Source organism: Canis lupus, chromosome 12 (assembly GCF_048164855.1).
Source record: "Canis lupus baileyi chromosome 12, mCanLup2.hap1, whole genome shotgun sequence".
Classification (NCBI taxonomy): domain Eukaryota; kingdom Metazoa; phylum Chordata; class Mammalia; order Carnivora; family Canidae; genus Canis; species Canis lupus.
The window spans coordinates 28,281,311-28,299,423 of NC_132849.1; the positions used below are offsets into that span (position 1 = coordinate 28,281,311).

At 36.8% G+C, this 18,113-nt stretch overlaps 1 protein-coding gene across 6 annotated transcripts in view; it reads right to left on the reverse strand.

Annotated features, from left to right (window-relative positions):
• The window catches only part of ZC3H6 (zinc finger CCCH-type containing 6), a 67,486-nt gene that overhangs the window by 28,635 nt on the left and 20,738 nt on the right, over nt 1–18,113 (reverse strand). For 3 of the 6 annotated variants that reach the window (XM_072770207.1, XM_072770206.1, XM_072770208.1), the window contains exons 2-4: nt 17,428–17,496; nt 12,949–13,129; nt 5,775–5,894 (exon numbers count right to left, since the gene is read on the reverse strand). Coding sequence is in view for 2 of the 6 variants with exons in the window: in XM_072770204.1 (XP_072626305.1) it covers nt 5,775–5,894; nt 12,949–13,129 (301 nt within the window). In the remaining 4 variants the exon portion in view is untranslated. Of the gene's footprint in view, nt 1–5,774; nt 5,895–12,948; nt 13,130–17,427; nt 17,497–18,113 lie in introns of those variants that run through there. The other 3 variants (XM_072770209.1, XM_072770204.1, XM_072770205.1) reach the window with 3 other exon arrangements.

An 18,113-nucleotide genomic window follows, 5' to 3' on the forward strand; every position in this document is an offset into this window, starting at 1 on the left:
CAAACTTCCCCCGCCCCGCCCCCCATCACAGAGCTCCTGCTGCAGTCAAAGACTCCAATGTTTGGGTCTGGGTGTCACCCATGCAGTGCTAATGCTCCATGAAGCACTAAATGGATGACATTAGAGGAGCATCTCCAGTTCTCTAGAAGACCTCCTTATGCTTCATATGTTCATCTGGAATGTACAAAATGCATTCACCAGCAAGAATCTAGCAAGTATTTTTTACAGCCTTCCGGCAAGAAGATAATAGATATGAAAAAGCCTGTAAGTTCTATCAAAGGATACAGTTTCTCCAATCACTTTGCTGACTATTAGACTAAATTCCTGGCTAGAATGCCTGCAGGGCAGACTGGGTTTCTGTAAAATGGAAAGTGGTCCCACAACAATCACTATAAACATGAAAGAAGGGAATGGGAGGCCTTGAGCAAGGAAGGATGAGGAAAAGGGTAGATATACTAACTCCTCAAATTCAAAAGCCAGATGTTAATACTATATTCTATTTTTGGCCTAAATTATAGAAATTGTACAGCAGACATTTGTTATCCAGGAAAATAAGATTTTTAGGATGTACTTAAGGTATTTTCTATTCTCAGTAAGTCAACTCTAAAACATATGTGGATGAAATGGTATTGAACTTTCTTTTTTCCTGGCAGACTAAATAATTCAGATCAGTTCTCCTCCTAAAAAATGTAGAAAAGATGGACACAATATTTTTCTAAAATCCACTATAAACATGAGAGAGCTATCAAAAGTGTGAAGGATTACTGGACCTTTAATATACATGGAGTGGGGCAGCCCCGGTGGTGCAGTGGTTTAGCACCGCCTGTAGCCCAGGGCGTGATCCTGGAGACCCTGGATGGAGTCCCATGTCAGGCTCTCTGTATGATGCCTGCTTCTCCCTCTGCCTGTGTCTCTGCCTCTCTCTTGGTCTCTATGAATAAATAAATAAAATCTTTAAAAAAAATATATATATATATATATACATGGAGTGGATGAAAATCGTGAGAAATGAGCAGGATCAGGAGCAGTTTTTCTCTGAAAGCATCAGCTCAACATGAAAAATCAGCTGAAAGATTCAACACTGCTTCTGACTATCCCTTTAATCTATGAGAACAAAAGGAGAAATCCAGAGTCTAGAAAAAGTAGAAGCTTTAGTAGCTAACCCCCACCCACCAATTCTGGGTCAATATCAAAAGGTGGATCAGAGGCTACAGTCCAATCTATCATCTTGGTGGCCAAGAAGAGTTTCAAACCCTGCAGTTGGAATAAAGTTTATAAGGGTCACTAAAAATTTGTCAGGAGCAAGTAAAAATCCTCCCTGGAGTAAATTAACATCACCCCAGGTCTCAAATTATTTCTATAAAATGCACTATATTTTGCAAACACAATGCTCAGCACACAGAAAAATAAACAAAAAAACTCAATCATATGAGGAGACATGATCAGCAAGGGCATCAGCTAAAAGCAACCAGTAGGGCAGCCTGGGTGGCTCAGTGGTTTAGCACCACCTTTGGCCCAGGGTGTGATCCTGGAGACCCAGGATCAAGTCCCACGTCGGGCTCCCTGCATGGAGCCTGCTTCTCCCTCTGCCTGTGTCTCTTCCTCTCTCTCTCTGTGTGTCTCTCATGAATATATATATTAAAAATAATAAGATAATTTTAAAAATTAAATAAAAGCAATCAGTAATAGAAAGACTCCAGATATTGAAATTCCTGTGATCAGATTTTAAAATATCTGTGCTTATTATTTTCAAGTAAATGACATGAGAATTTCAGCAGTGAACTGGGAACTATAAAAATACTCTGCAGATCTGAAAAAAAAATCAAGTTTCTAGATTTGAAAAATGCAAATACTAGAATTAAGAACTTAACACATGGGTTTAGCTGCAAATTAGATCCTCTGAAGAAAAGAGAAGAAAGGTAAAGAATAAAACAAAGCATATGCAGTAAAATGTTAACATCCTGGAAATGTGGGTGAAAGCTATACAGAAGTTCTTTGCACCATTCCTGGAACTTTTCTAGAATTCATTAAGACAAAATTAAAAGTTATTAAAAATCCACCTGGGTGGATTAGCGGTTGAGCGGCTGCCTTCAACTCAGGGTGTGACCCCAGGTTCCTGGGATGGAGTCCCACATCGGGCTCCCCATTGGGAGCCTACTTCTCCGTCTGTCTATGTCTTTGCTTCTCTCTCTGTGTCTCTCATGATAATAAATGAAATCTTTAAAAAAATAACAGTGAAATAATTTCCCAATAGATAAAAGCTAAGAGATTTTACTGACAGTGCAACTGTACCACAAATGATGCTAAATAAAGACTAAGTACTTTTGGGATGCCTGGGTAGCTCAGTGGCTGAGCATCTGCCTTCAGCTCAGGTTGTGATCCTGGGGTCCTGGGGTTGAGTCTCACATCTGGCTCTCCGCGTGGAGCCTCTTCTCCCTCTGCCTATGTCTCTGTCTCTGTGTCAGTAAAGACTAAGTATTTAGTCTTTAGGTTAAAAGAAAATGATACCAGACTGAAATTCAGATCTACACGAAGGAACAAAGGACACTGGAAGTGAAATGTGGGTAATTATAAAAGATTATCTTTTTCTTTTAATTTCTTTAACTGAAAAAAATTTTTTTAAAGATTTTATTTATTTATTCATGAGAGACACAGAATGAGAGAGAGAGGCAGAGAAAGAAGCAGGTTCCATGCAGGGAGCCTGATGTAGGACTCGATCCCAGGACTCCAGAATCATGCCCTGGGCCAAAGGGAGGCACTTAACCGCTGAGCCACCCAGGGGTCTCATAACTGAAATTTTTAAACAAAAATAATTACATTGTAGTTGTAGTAATATGTAATCGTATAATGACAATCAATAACTATAATGCTTAAGAAAATATGAGTCAGGGAATCCCTGGGTGGCTCAGCAGTTTAGTGCCTGCCTTTGGCCCAGGAGGTGGTCCTGGAGTTCTGGGATTGGGTCCACATCGGGCTCTCTGCATGAAGCCTGCTTCTGCCTCTGCCTGTGTCTCTGCCTCTCTCTCTTTCTCTCTCTGTCTTTCATGAATAAATAAAATCTTAAAAAAAAAAGAAAATATGAGTCAGTTAAAACAAGTGTAATGCTGTTTATACATACCAATTGATTTTGTCCTTCAGAGTAGCCCCCATAGAAGGCTACATATTTATTAAATATTTATTAAAATATTTATTAAAATACTTCTGCCACTGTTTTAAAATATTCTATACCTCCTTTTCTGGAATAATGTTTAGTGACAACTTGTGAATCAAGAGCTTATAAATCTCATTATTTGATATTTTCAAATGCTTTGCTATCTGAAGTGGTAATGATCATTCTGAGCATTTTTTCACTGTTTTGAATAGTCTCTAAACAACTTTTGACTATTTCTAAAAAAATAAATTTACCTGCAAATGATGAAATTTAGGTACCACATCAGTGTTGTTTTTTAAGATTTTATTTATTTATTCATGAGAAACACACAGTTAGAGGCAGAGACACAGGCAGAGGAAGAAGAGGCTCCCCATGGGGAGCCCGATGTGGGACTTGATTCCAGGACCCCAGGATCATGCCCTGAGCCAAAGGCAGATGCTCAACCACTGAGCCACCCAGGCATCCCCCCACATCAGTGTTTGATAGATTTAAAAGTTCTGTCATTAGTGGTAAAAATAATTCAAACAAATAGCTGTTAAAATGTTCTGAGAAATGGCAGCTCCATTTATTCCAAAATCAGCAAACACACTCAATATATGGATACATTCACCTAACTCAATAAAATTATCAACTAGAGTATAATTCTTTTCAAATTTTAAAAGAAGATATTATAATAAACTTCATTTATTCAACAGTTACTTACTGAGCAACCTCAACTATAAAGAAGGCAACAGAGAAACAGAAGGCAATAGAAATAACTCTAATCAACACAGTATTTTGTTTTCTAAGCTCATAAGGGATGAGGAACACCAAATTAGGAAAAAGAATAGAACTCTGTGGACAAGCATATTGACAGATTGGCAGAAACCAGAACTCAGAGAAAGTTTGTGGTTTTTCAGAAAGGTGCACACTGATCTGAATACTCCCCAGTGTTCCTGAGACCACTGTGATTTTTCTAGCACAAAATACTATGTTTTTTTAAGATTTTATTTATTTATTCATGAGAGACACACAGAGAGAGACAGGCAGAGACACAGGCAGGAGGAGAAGCAGGCTCCATGCAGGAAGCCTGACGTGGGACTCGATCCCGTGTCTTCAGGATCACACTCTGGGCCGAAGGCGGTGCTAAACCGCTGAGCCACCCGGGCTGCCCACAAAATACTATTTATATTGAAGACTGTTCATACAGTACAACATGCCTGAGAAAGATCTAAAGTATATCATGTTGTTTTAATTTTTTTCTACTTACAACACTTCCGATAGCTTTTGCACTTAAAGAGGTAGATGTCACATTATTCGTATGTGAAAGTCCTAACCCCCAATACCTCAGAATGTGACTGTATCTGGAGATAGGGCTTTGAAGAGGTGACTAAGTTAAAATGAGGTCACTACTATGGACCCTGATCTGATCTGACTGGTGTCCTTACAAGAGAAAATTTGGACACACAGAGAGATGCCAGGGGTGTGTATGCACAGCAGAATGACCATTTGAGGACAAAGCAGCAAGATGGTAGCCATCTACGAGCCAGGAGAAATGGTCCTCAAAGATATTATGATCCTCAAAGGAAATCAACCCTGCTGGCATCTTGATCTGGCACTTCTAGCCTCCAGACTAATAGAAAATAAACTTTTGTTGTTTAAACCACTAGTCTGTAGTATTTTGTTATGATAGACCTGGAAAGCTAACATATGATTATGATTTTCAAAGACTTAAAATTTGTAGCATATATCTACATATGCCTGTTTTTCTATACTGAAAAATATAAAACATTTTTCAGAATGTCAGAAGGCAAAGAATGAAACTGAAAATTTTATTTTTCCCCTTAAAGGCAGAACCTCAAATCCTCAATGAAATGTCATTTCATACCTGTTAAGAAGGCTATTATCAAAACAAAAACAAAAACCCAAAGCAAAAAAAAAAACCCAGAAAATAAGTTTGGGAAGGATGTGGAGAAAGTAGAAAACTTCATGTATAGTGGTGGGAATGTAAAAAAGTGTATCCATTATGGGAAATAGTTTGGTGGTTCCTCAAGAAATTAAACACAGAATTACTGTATGATCCACCAATTCCATTCTGAGGGGTATATGTCCCAAGGAACTGAAAGCAGAGTCTTTTTTTTTTTTTAAGCAGGGTCTTGAAGAGATATTATCCACCCATGTTCATAATCAGCATTATTCACAACAGTCAAAAGGTAGAAGTAATCCATGTGTTCAAAAACAGAAACACACAAACAAAATATGGTATATGCATACAATGGAATATCATCCAGCCTTAAAAAGGAAGCTAGATGAATGTTCAAAAAATTATGGTAAATGAAGTAAGTCAGACACAAAAAGACAAATACAGTAATGATTCCACCTTTATGCCTATAGAGTAGGCAAATTTATAGAGACAAAGTAGAATAGTGATTACTAGGGGCTGGTGGGGAGGAGGAATTGAGGTGTTATGATTTAAAGGGTACACGGCATCTGTCTGGGATGATGAAAAAGTTCTGTAAATGGATAGTAGTGATGGTTGCACTACATTGTGAATACACTTAATGCCAATGAATTGAAAGATGGTTAAAATGGTAAATTTTATGTTTATGTATATTTGATCACATTTTTTAAAAAAAGACAATACCTGAGAAAATGGAATGTCATAATCCCTGTAGAAACCAGCTCTTTTTTTGTGGGAACTTTCTGTATGTTCAACATCTGAATCAAGGCTGTAGTCTGAACTATCATCACTAGATGGAGAATGCTATAAAAAAGGAAAAAACAGTTACACATTTGCAAAAGGAAGAAAATTTTACTAATAATTAGATACACTTTTTTTAGCCAGAAGTGCCAACCAGCATATTGTATTATCCTAGTAGGTTCTGAAGTATTAACCAAAAAATCCTTGCTTCAAAGGTCACCACCAGCTCAACTTCTCTAAAATTTTCTGAGGAAAAGTATATCTTCTCCTCTTTTTAGGGGTTTAATGGCAGCATTCTCCTCATCATCCCTGTGGTCCAAGGACTCGTGCCATTTATTTATTTATTTATTTATTTATTTATTTATTTATTTATTTATTTATTATTAAAAGAAATTTTTTTTTGACTCGTGCCCTTCTATGTAAGATCACTTCTAAAGTGATCTCAGATTTTAATTAATCTTAAAAGAATTAAATTAGGGCACCTGGGTGGCTCAGTTGGTTAAGCATCTCAAGCTCAGGTCATGATCCCATGATCCTGGGATTGAGTCCTGCATGGGGCTCCCTGCTCAGTGGGGAGTCTGTTTCTCCTTCTCCCTCTGTCCTTCCCCTCTATTTGTGTGCTCTCTCTCTGACTCTTTCAAATAAATAAAATCTTAAAAAAAAAAAAAGGAATTAGATCTTCAAAAAGGATCACAGAACATAAGTAGAGTATGAGTTATTTTTACCTAAAATGTCTGTAGCACTCTTATTCTTTTGCATAAGTACCCTAAAGCTAAAAGATACTCAACATATCAAATTATAAATGTGAAATAAATCCAACCCACAAAATTGGGCAAAAGTGAAATGGAAACCACAAGTAACTGATAATGATTAGCAAATATCAAGAGTAAGCTTTCTAAGTATGAGTGCACTCCTTAAAAAAGGTCACCAAATCTCCATCTAGTCAAAATAATTACTTTCCCAAGTTAAGCACTTTCTTTAAAGAATTCTTAAAGTTCTTATCAGTGAAGATACTGACTCACTAAAAATTTGAATGAAACTGAACTCTGATATTTTCACAGCAAAAGGATTTTTACCTCTACTCCATTCCTTTTATGATTTTATTTATTCATAAGAGACAGAGAGAGAGAGAGAGAAGCAGAGACACAGGCAGAAGGAGAAGCAGGCTCCATGCAGGGAGCCTGACGTGGGACTCGATCCCGGGTCTCCAGGATCACACCCCGGGCGGAAGGCGGCACTAAACCGCTGAACCACCCGGGCTGCCCCCTCTACTCCATTCTTAAACGCTCTTTTAAGAAAGACAAACTTTTCCCTCACTTTGTTCTTAAATATTTTCAGGTTTAGTTTTATGATGGTGTTATTTCCATTTTTGCCAATTTGATAGGTGATATGAAGAAATCTTTTATTTTTTTATAGTTATGCTATCCAATGCTTCAAGCTTATCTAATATTTGTGGGTCAAAGTTTGAAATAAATATTGCCCATTTCTTTTCTCAAGTAGACTCCATGTCCAACACAGGACTTCAACTCACAACCCTGAGATCAAGAGTTGCATGCTCTACCAACTGAGCCAACCTAGCACCCCTCAACACTGTCCATTCAAAAGCCAAGTTTGCTAAGTCAATGGTAGAAGTCAGCTCCAACTCAAAGGAAAACCTTTCACTTGAAGATCACTAAAGGGATAAGATCTGATTAAGAAGCTCAAATGAAGACACTACTTCAGGAAAAACCACCAGAGAAGAGAAGGTTCTACTTAAGGGAGAAGTTTCTTCAGACTATTCCGAAACAAAACAAAAAAGACACACACACACACACACACTTTCTCTCTCTCTCTTTCTAAAAAAAAAAAAAATATATATATATATATATATATATTTATGAAAATTTTCTTTCTGTTTTCTTCATATGTATATATGACAGGGCGCCTGGGTGGCTCAGCTGGCTAAGTGTCTGACTCTTGATTTCACTTCAGGTCATGATCTCAAGGTCATGAGATCAAGCCCTGAGTCAGGCTTTGTGTTGTGTGGAGCTTGCCTTCCTCCCACTCACTCAAGTCCTCTATATATATAATAAATAAAATCTTTTTTTAAAAAGTAATTATTAACCTGAAATTAGCAATTGGGACTACTTTAAAAATAGCTAGAAAATAGTGTATGTCAGAAGAGATGGTATATCACTTCTGAGATTAGGTTATAAAAAGACTATAGCTTTCATCTTGTGTGCTTTCTCTTGCTCTCTCACTCTTGGTTCACCTGCTTTGGGGGAAGCCGGATAACTCATGAGGACACTGAGTCAGTCTCTAGAGTGGTCAGTAAGGAACTGAGGCCTGCCAAGAGCCATGTGAGTGAACATGGAAGAGGATCCTGCCTCAGTCAAGCCTTGAGTTGACTGCAATCCCATGAGAGAAGCTGAGCCAGAATCACCTGGTTAAACTCCCAGATTCCTGACCCACAAAAACTGGGAAATAAATTTCTGTTCTTTTAAGCTTCTAAGTTTGGAGTAATACTGTGCAGCAATGGTTGACTACTAAGATTTTGGTGTCTGGAAATGCTGTGCTCCCCATAAGAAATATCTAAAAGGTAGGAGAGGTTCTGGAACCAGGCAGCGGATAGAAACTGGAAGGACTTCAAGGAAAGTGTTAGTGAAAGTCTAAAGTGCCTCAAATGAGGGGCACCTGGCTGGCTCAGTTGGTGGAATGAATATGCAGCTCTTAATCTCCAGGTCATGAGTGTGAGCCCCATGTTGGGTGTAGAGATACAAAAAATAGTAATAATTTTAAAATGGGTTAGGCGACTAACTCTTGTTTTCCTCTTGGGTCATGATTTCATAGGTCATGAGATAGAGCCCTCTGTCAGGTTCCATGCTCAGCAGGGAGTCTTCTTGGGATTCTCTCTCCCTTGGCCCCTCCCCCACCTCGTACACACACATGCGCACGCACATATATGCATGCACTTTCTCTTCTCAAATACATACATACGTAAATAAATTGCCTCAAATGATTATTAGTAAAATTCTGGGCTTTGAGACAACTTAAAGGAAAGTGAGGTATCTTATTAAAGCTGGAAGAACGGAAATCTTCATTATGCAGTGGTAGAAAGTTGAACAACACAGTTATATTCAATAATGTGGAAAGTAGAAAATGTGTCTAGTGAACTAAGTAATCTAGTTAAGATTTTCAAGAAAAATGCTGAAAGTACTTATCTGCCAAAGACAGACAAATTAAAGGAAAGGCCGTTCAAAAGGAGATGTGGGACTTGATGGTTTTGAAAATTCTTAGCTTCAACACACTAAATTTTATTTTTGGTTTTCCCTTTTTTCTTTTTCTTTTCTTAAGTAAGCTCTACACCCAACAGAGATCGAACTCACACCCTGAGATCAGAGTCCTATGTTCTACCCACTGATCCAGGCATGTGCCCCTACTTTTTTCTTGATTAGTCTCGCCAATGACTTATATGTATCACTGATCTTTTTTTGAATAACTACTGGCTTTTCACTCTAATCCATTAAGTTCTGCTTCTAACATAATTAAAAGTCCTTTCCTTTTTGTTTTGTTTTGGTTTGCTACTTTTCTAGCAAAGAATAAATGAATTACTGCAATACTGTAATTTTTCTCCTGATAACTGCTTTAGCTATATTCTGTCATTACTTACACACCAAGATTTTATATCATCATTTTAATGAAATTCTGCAGTTTTAATCTGTTTCCCCTGTGCTCCACAGGCTATTTATAGCAGGCATTTGAATTACAAAGCAAAAAGACATTTTGTTTTTTGACTTTATTAGGCAATGTCTAGTTTTATTGTATTGTGATTTGACATTGCTCTTTTTAACACTTCCACTCAATCAAAGTAATTGGAGCATACAAGGCCTACTATATGGCCATAAAGACAAGAGGAAGATGTATTCTCAGGATTCAGAGCTCACTACATAATCTTTCTTTAATATCCTTACCACCTTTTCATCCACTTGATTGATCTCTTTGGATTAAGAGAGGCATATTGGTAGATCTCCTGTTATTAGTGTATTCCTAGTTCTTCTTGCAGTTCCTATAGCTCCTGCTTTATAAAAGTGGCTGTTTTAGGGGCTATAAAATATTAATAACTTATACTTAATTGTGAATTGTAGCCTTTAACATCATAAAATGTCTCTCTTTGTTTCTTTCAATGCCTTTTGACACAAATTTGACTTTTTCAGATATCAACGTTAGATTTCTGCCTTCTCTTTCTTTGTATTTGCTTGGCATAGCTTTACCCACTTCTAAAATCTTTCTCTTGTACACAGCTTAGAGTTGGATTTTTGCATTGTTGGGAAAGTATATACCTTTTGGTATTTAGAAAAGTTTGTATTTTTGTTTTAATTATTCCTTTTTATTTACTCATTTATATATGTTCCAAGCCCAGTGTGGAACCCAACACAAGGCTTGAACTCACGACTCTGAGATCAAGACCCAAGCTGAGATCAGGAGTATGAAGCTTAACTGACTGAGCCACCCAGGTGCCCCTCAATTATTTCTTTCATGCCTTTTCCAATAACCTTAGTCCCTGTCCCTTCTTTGCATATTATTTCTTTACTAACAGGACCAATACTAAAATTCGTCAGTAACCTCTTTTCCTTTTTCATTATCAGGATAACAATGTGAAGCAACATCCCCTTACTCTGAGTTAATAATATTAGGCAATCAGTAAGCTTATCCTGCTTGCCATATACTCTTCTGCTTTTCCTGATATTTTTTATAGTTGTAATGTTCAGATACATAATATACGGCTCCCCTTATGGCCATCATTTAGTCTTAGTTTTTATTTTTTTAAAGATTTTATTTATTTATTCATGAGAGAGAGAGAAAGAGAGAGAGAGAGAGAGAGAGAGAGAGAGGCAGAGACACAGGCAGAGGGAGAAGCAGGCTCCATGCAAGGAGGGAGCCTGATGTGGGACTCGATCCCGGATCTCCAGGATCAGGACCTGGCCTGAAGGTGGCGCTAAACCACTGAGCCACCCGGGTTGCCCTAGTCCTAGTTTTACAAAGAAATATGTATTACATGTATGTAGATCCCTCTCTCCCAAATAGTCATTTTGGTTATCTAAACTTGTTCTCTAGTGGATTCTACAGGAAGGCTCATGATAACAATATTTCCTGAGTTTTATCTTTTTTTTTGGAGAACTTTATATCTGAAGGTCAGTATTTATCTGGATATAAAATTCTTGGACCACATCTTATCTAAATATGTCATTCCATTATCATCCAGCATAAAATATTTATATCAAAAAAGTTTTAAAAGATTTTATTTATTCATCAGAGGCACAGAGAGAGAGGCAGAGACACAGGCAGAAGGAGAATTAGGCTACCTGCGGGGAGCCCGATGTGGGACTCAATACCAGGACCCTGGGATCACTCTCTGAGCCAAAGGCAAACAGACGCTCAACCACTGAGCCACACAGGCATCCTATATCAAAAATTTTTATAGAAAGCTGATTCTCTTTTCCTAATAGGGAGTTGGTCTTTTCACTTAGATGACCAAAGGATGTTTCCCCCAAATTGTATTTATGCTGTTTGATCATAGCTTATATACTTTCTTAATTTTATCATTTTGAAATATTAGGTTAGATATTTTATATGTTGTGTGGGAACTCTTTCTCTTATGGAAGAATATTATTCTCTCCATTATTCTGTTTTTTTAAAAATTATAACTTATACGGAATGTAATCATGGTCCTATCTTGTTCTCTAGGGTTACTGCTTGTTGTTTGCATGAAATATTAATATATATGGCTATGTATCTTCTGAGACATGCCTCATTTGCTCCCTTCCCTCATTTTTTTTTCCTCATTTTTTTAAAGCTATTTCTTTCCTTGCCCAGCCCTAGTATCTTTGTCCTCTCAATTTAGATTCTAATTAGCAGTTATATTCTCAGTGTAGGACTCTAATAAGAGCGATTTGGTTGATTAGTATTAGAAGTTCATCAGACCCAGACCATTCAAGCACCATCCCAAATTCACATGGTCACCTTATACTCACAGGAGAATTGAAAGTCCCCTCTCACTTTTTTCTCCCCTCTCACTTTCTGCTCTGTTCTCAGTTTGGCCCATGGACTTTCCACATTGAGTGGGGACTCTTCCATTTGAGAGGAGTACCTATTGGCAATTTGTTTTCTGAAGTCCCATTACCTTCCCTCTGCTTCAGTATGCCCAATTGCTGATCCTATATGGGTCTTGTTGCTGTCTGTGGTTTGGCCTCATCCAGCGGTATTTTTAAGGTTTGTGGAGATAACTTGTTACTTCATTTTTTTTGTAGATGTTGCCAATGAGTTTTTGATTTTGCTATCCCCACTGCTTTGTTTTTATGGGGGAATTTCAGGGAGTTTCAAAACTACTCCACCACAGATGCCCACTTTTCCTAGAGTTCTCTGCATAGATGATCCCTTCTTCCCTATCCTATGCTACATTATTCTCTATCCAGCACCCTACTCTTTTTTCTTGATCACATTTGTTTTTCATTTGTTTATTGCCTTCTCCTTCCCATTTCAATGTAATCTATTTCCATTAGAGACTTTCACTCATTACTGTAACCCTAGCATAGAGCACAGAGATTTCCACAGCAAGCACATGATAATACATATGAATGAATAAATGGACAGACAATGCCAATGCTGCTAATCTATATCTGTAGAGAATAAAACAATAAAACTTTTCTAACCTTTATCATCCTTGCATACAATTCCATTAATTAAAAAGATTTTAACTTGCATTAAAAGTTACCTAGATTAATTTTTAAATATTTGAGATAATTTACATAATCTTTATGTTCAGAAAATTTATTAATCACATAAATAAAAATATCTAATCAACAAGTTGCTTTTTGGGGGGGTTGGAGGAGCAGAAGAAGAGAGAAAATCTTATGCAGGCTCCATGCCCAGCAAGGAGTCTGAAGGGAGGCTTGATCTCATGACCTTGAGATTATTACCTGAGGTGAAATCCAGAGTCAGACACTTAACTGACTGAGCCACCCAGGTGCCCTTCTAATCAATAAGTTTTATAATAAAATAAGCAATGATTTATACTTTATGATTTTCAATATATTTCATAAACATTTACTAAAAGAATTAAAAGTAGATTCTAACTAACCTTATGTTTTTCACGTTTTCTTCTTTTGGATTTTTTCTTCTCTCTTTCTTTCTTGTGTTTTTTCCTTGATTTTCTATAAGCTTTCTCATTTTTGTGCTTTTCATCCTCTTTTGCTTCCTGTTCTTGTATTTCTTCAAGTCCTGCATCATCTATTTCACCATCTTCTAATTCACCATCTTCTCTGTAGAAAACAATGACATTTTTATTTTCAAATGTTATTTAAAAGTGAATCTTATAGAAACATTTCCAAAAGAAAAAAAAGCACATGTCAAGAATTTAAGTTATATTTATTTAGACCAGGAGTGGCAAACTTTTCCTATAAAGGACCAGGTAATACATTTGCAGGCCACATACGGTTTCTATTGCAAATTCTTCCCTATCTTCCTGGAACAATTCTCCAAATATATAAGAACCAGACAGAACAGCAAAAATTTGCCAACCTCTGATTTAGATTAAGATCACTAACTCACCAACTGAATGAACGCATGCATGAATGCAGTGCTATTCCATGGCATTACAATAGTGACCATCTACTACACCACTTTTTTTAAAACAGGTTAAGCTAAAGCCCTTTAGGAAGTAAACATTTTTACTACTTAGTGTTATGTAAACAACTATAATTAGTTTTAAAACAAAAGTAATCTATATTAATTCTCACCATCAAAGTAAACTTCAATAAGAAAACAGATTTAAAAAAAAAGAAAGAAAACAGATTTTCAAATAGATGAGCAAAACCTGAGCCACAGAAGAATCATAAATTGAACTTGAATCTGGAAAAATATTCATAGTAAAACCTTAACTGAATTCCACTTTCCAAATATTATCATCTTTGCTATAAAGGAGACTGAACTAGACATAAACTTTTATATTGTTTATGACCTTTTTATACTCATAGAAGCCAAAATATTAATAGTGTTTTTAAGGCAAATTAAACAATGATTTATCTACATAAGAAGATAAATATATAAAATAAGTTTAGCATTTACTCATGTTTCCATAGTTAGGAAAAAAATGCAAACTGCTATAAACAGTGCAGAAAGACAAATGTCTTTATGACTGGAAGCAAATGAGATGCAACCAAACTGTGGTGTGTGCATTGTAAAGATACTTTAAATTTACTAGGGATATATGATTTATAAAACACAAAACTAATTATGTCACTCTCCTGCTCAAAATCTTCAATGATGAAGTGATGTCTCAAACTTCCTTCAGAACTATCCACTTGGGGAGGAAGGTAGTGGTATCAACATGATTGGTGATAAGTTGGTAACTGCTCAAATTATGGGATGTGTGCTTGACATTTTCCATAATAAAAAAAGATAGTACCAATGATTCCCTTCTGACCTGAGGACGTCAGACCTCCCGGATATGTCAAAAGGCCCTTTATAATTGAGTCTGTGCTTACCCAGCTACTTTCAATTTCTCCCATCACCAAGCTTTAAACACCGCCTTAAAAACTCTCATAGCCCTGCTCTTCTCAACACTCACCCTCCACTTCCTTCACCAGGCTAATTGCAGCTCATTCCATTGGACTCAGTTCAGATGTCATTTTCTCTGAGATGCTTCCACTGACTACCCAGGTTTAGATGAGATGCTTCACCTTAAGAATTCCCCTAATAATTCTCATTTCTTTATCACTGCAATCTATGCGTTATGTTCGAGTAACTTGAAGATATTGGTTGGGAAAGTAGGATGTGACTGTGTCTCTAACCCCTAGGATGGTTTCCTATTGTTCACTGAATGAATGAATGCGTAATATCCATAACCCTTGCATTATAGAACAGGCACATGATACCACCCAAAACTGGCTGTGAAGTAAAAGTTATTTTTCCCCAGTTTCTATTATAAAATCAAAGAGTTGGGATCCCTGGGTGGCGCAGCGGTTTGGCGCCTGCCTTTGGCCCAGGGCGCGATCCTGGAGACCCGGGATCGAATCCCACATCGGGCTCCCGGTGCATGGAGCCTGCTTCTCCCTCTGCCTGTGTCTCTGCCTCTCTCTCTCTCTGTGACTATCATGAATAAATAAATAAAATCTTTAAAAAAAAAATAAAATAAAATCAAAGAGTTAAACATATCCATTTAGGTGGACTTGAAAATTTCTGTGAGGCAGGTTTGGCATTCTGGCTGTTTTAACAAAAAAGTCCTGAACTTTTATAACACTTAAAACCTTAAGTCCCAAGAAAAGTGAGTGCATACTTTCACCAAAAGTTAAGCACAATAATGGACTTAGTAGCTTTAGTCACAATACTAAAAAATTGTTAACAACCCAAATCACCATCAGCAGGTATATGGATGAATTGTGCTTTACTTATACTATAAAGCAAAAAAAATCAGCCACTGCTACACACAATATGGATGAATCTTATAGATACAAATACGAGTAAAAGAAGCTAGATACAAGAGAGTATCGTTTTATTCCATTTATATGCATTTCAAGAAGAAACAAAAGTAACCTACGGTGACAAAAGTCAAAATAGTGATTACCTCTTGGAGTGTTGTAACTGACAAAAAAAGGGTACTAAGGAACCCTCTGAGGTGTTGGAATATTCTGTATATTGATCTGTGCGGTGATTATTGCATATATATATATATATATATATTTACATGTAAAAATTCATCAAGTTGTAATTAAAGAGGGAGACAAACCAGAAGATACTCATAATTATAGGCAACAAACTCAGGGTTGCTGGAGGGGAGGTAGATGGGGAAATGGGGTAACTGGGTGATAGGCATGAAGGAGGGCATGTGATGTCATGAGCATTGGGTGTTATATGCAACAGATGAATTGCTGAACTCTACCTCTGAAACTGATTGATACACTATATGTTAATTAATTGAATTTTAAGTATAGTAAATATTTTTTAAATTCAAAAAAGTTGTACATTTAAGAATTGTATCCTTTACTACCTATCCTTACACTGTAACAAAATTTAAACACCACCAAAAAAAACCTACTGGCATTCATCCTTTCTTTTATTACCTTTCTCCTCCAACTTGACCTCAAAGCAACTCTTTTTATATCTTAAAATCACTAATTCATACTTAACATTTTGACTGGAACTACCTAAATACCTAAGTAGTAGTCAAGCTAAAAATGCATATGATTTATGTCCTACTTTATATAAGTTCTTTAACTGTGAAATATGGAGCATTTACATTTGTCATTAGACAAAAAGCATGAAAGATATTTTCTTTTTTTCTTTTCTTAGCCTATTTAACATTTTAGCATTTACGCAATAACAAATTTAAACTTGTGAATTTATGTATGGTTATAAGAAATAGAATAGAAAACGGAAATAAGAACATTGACCCCCAGTTCCATGAACTGTTTACAAGTGCTTTATAAAAATCAGCTTTGGGTACAAATGGAAAGCATGTGTGGCATAAGGGAAAGAGGAGACTTCCTGGGAGGATAGCTAGATTCTAATTCCAGTTCTGTCACCAAAACAAAATAAAGCTATCCTGATTGAGCACCTACTAATATATCAGATATTAATCTAACTCTGTGAAAAGTAAAAAAATAGAAGAGATAATTAAGAATGCTTAGCATTCTCTAGATTTTGAATTAGCTCAATACCATTATGAAAGCTGTTTTGTTTACTAAACTCAGTGTTTTTTTTTTAATTTAATAAATCAAAAAGAGAGGCTCCCAGTTCAATTCTAATATGGATGACTTTTCATTAATGTAAAATAATAGAGTGATTATCATTATGTCCTTTTCAGGAAGAGGAATATTCATGTTTACGGACACTTAAATAATTGTTTAGTTAACCAACTAATTATTTTTAAAATAATTTATCTCTTAGGCAAAACCAGAGACAGAAAGTAGACTAGGGATTGCCAGGTAGATCAGAGGAAGGAATGAAGAGTGACTGTCAACACTCAGGGTTTTTTTCAGGGTGATGAAAATGTTCTAAAAGTAAGTAGTGGTAATGATTACACAACTCTGAACATCCTAAAAACCAGTGAACTGTATACTCTAAAAAGGTGAATTTTATCTCACTAAAGCTGTTATTTTAAAAAATAATTAGGTTTTAAAAGATTTTCTCTCTAGGTTTAAATATCTAGATTTCAAAATCATAATGCACAGTGGTATAAATTAAAAACTCTGAAATAGGGGATCCCTGGGTGGCTCAGCGGTTTGGCGCCTGCCTTCGGCCCGGGGCGTGATCCTGGAGTCCCAGGATCGAGTCCCGCATCAGGCTCCCTATATGGAGCCTGCTTCTCTGTGTGCCTGTGTCTCTGCCTCTCTCTCTCTCTCTCTCTCTCTCTCTCTGTGTCTCTCATGAATAAATAAAATCTTAAAAAAAAAAAAAAAAACTCTGAAATTGATCAATGCCCTCACCATCCATGATATGTTCTTATTCACAGGTAAATTTCACTAAATCTTTATAAACTGATTTGCTTCATAAAGGATTGTTTTCCCCATTCTGATACTGTTGCTACTAAAACAACTTAACCTGAACCATTCAGTCTTACCTCCACAGGTAGCTTCTGCTTTTTCTTTATGCTTGCCTGTTACAAGCTACAGATCAGAAACTGAGTCTTCTGGAAGAAACACAAAAGCCTCAATAAAAGACTATACAAGTACTCCTGATGGATGACATTATAAACGTATTACTCATAAATACAAGCGTCCTGGGATAAGCTGATATGATCACCAGAAAAAAGACCTTTCTAGGGATGCCTGGGTGGCCCAGCGGTTGGGCCTCTGCCCTCGGCTCAGGTCATGGTACAGGGATCCAGAATTGAGTCCTGCATCGGGCTCCCTGTGAGGAGCCTGCTTCTCCCTCTGCCTGGGTCTCTGCCTCTCTCCCTCAGTCTGTGTCTCTCTGAATAAATAAATAAATCTTAAAAAAAAAAAAAAAAGGCATTTCTCAGAAGGTATCAAGGGACTGTCAGGCTGTCAAGGATGTCTTTACATTACAAAAGCAGATTACTTTATAGAAGTAGGCTGCTTATCCTAAGATGACAGAACACAAATTTCCCAGATACTTGAAACTATTACTTGTAACACTTTTCTTTTCATGCTTTTGTTCTAATTCACCTTGTCCTTTCTCCTTTACCATGGCTAATGGAGAGGAACTGCTCTGTACTGATAACCTGGCAACCTACATGTCTCCACCGAGGTCACACAGGCAAGGCTCGACCACAAGCACAGGCTG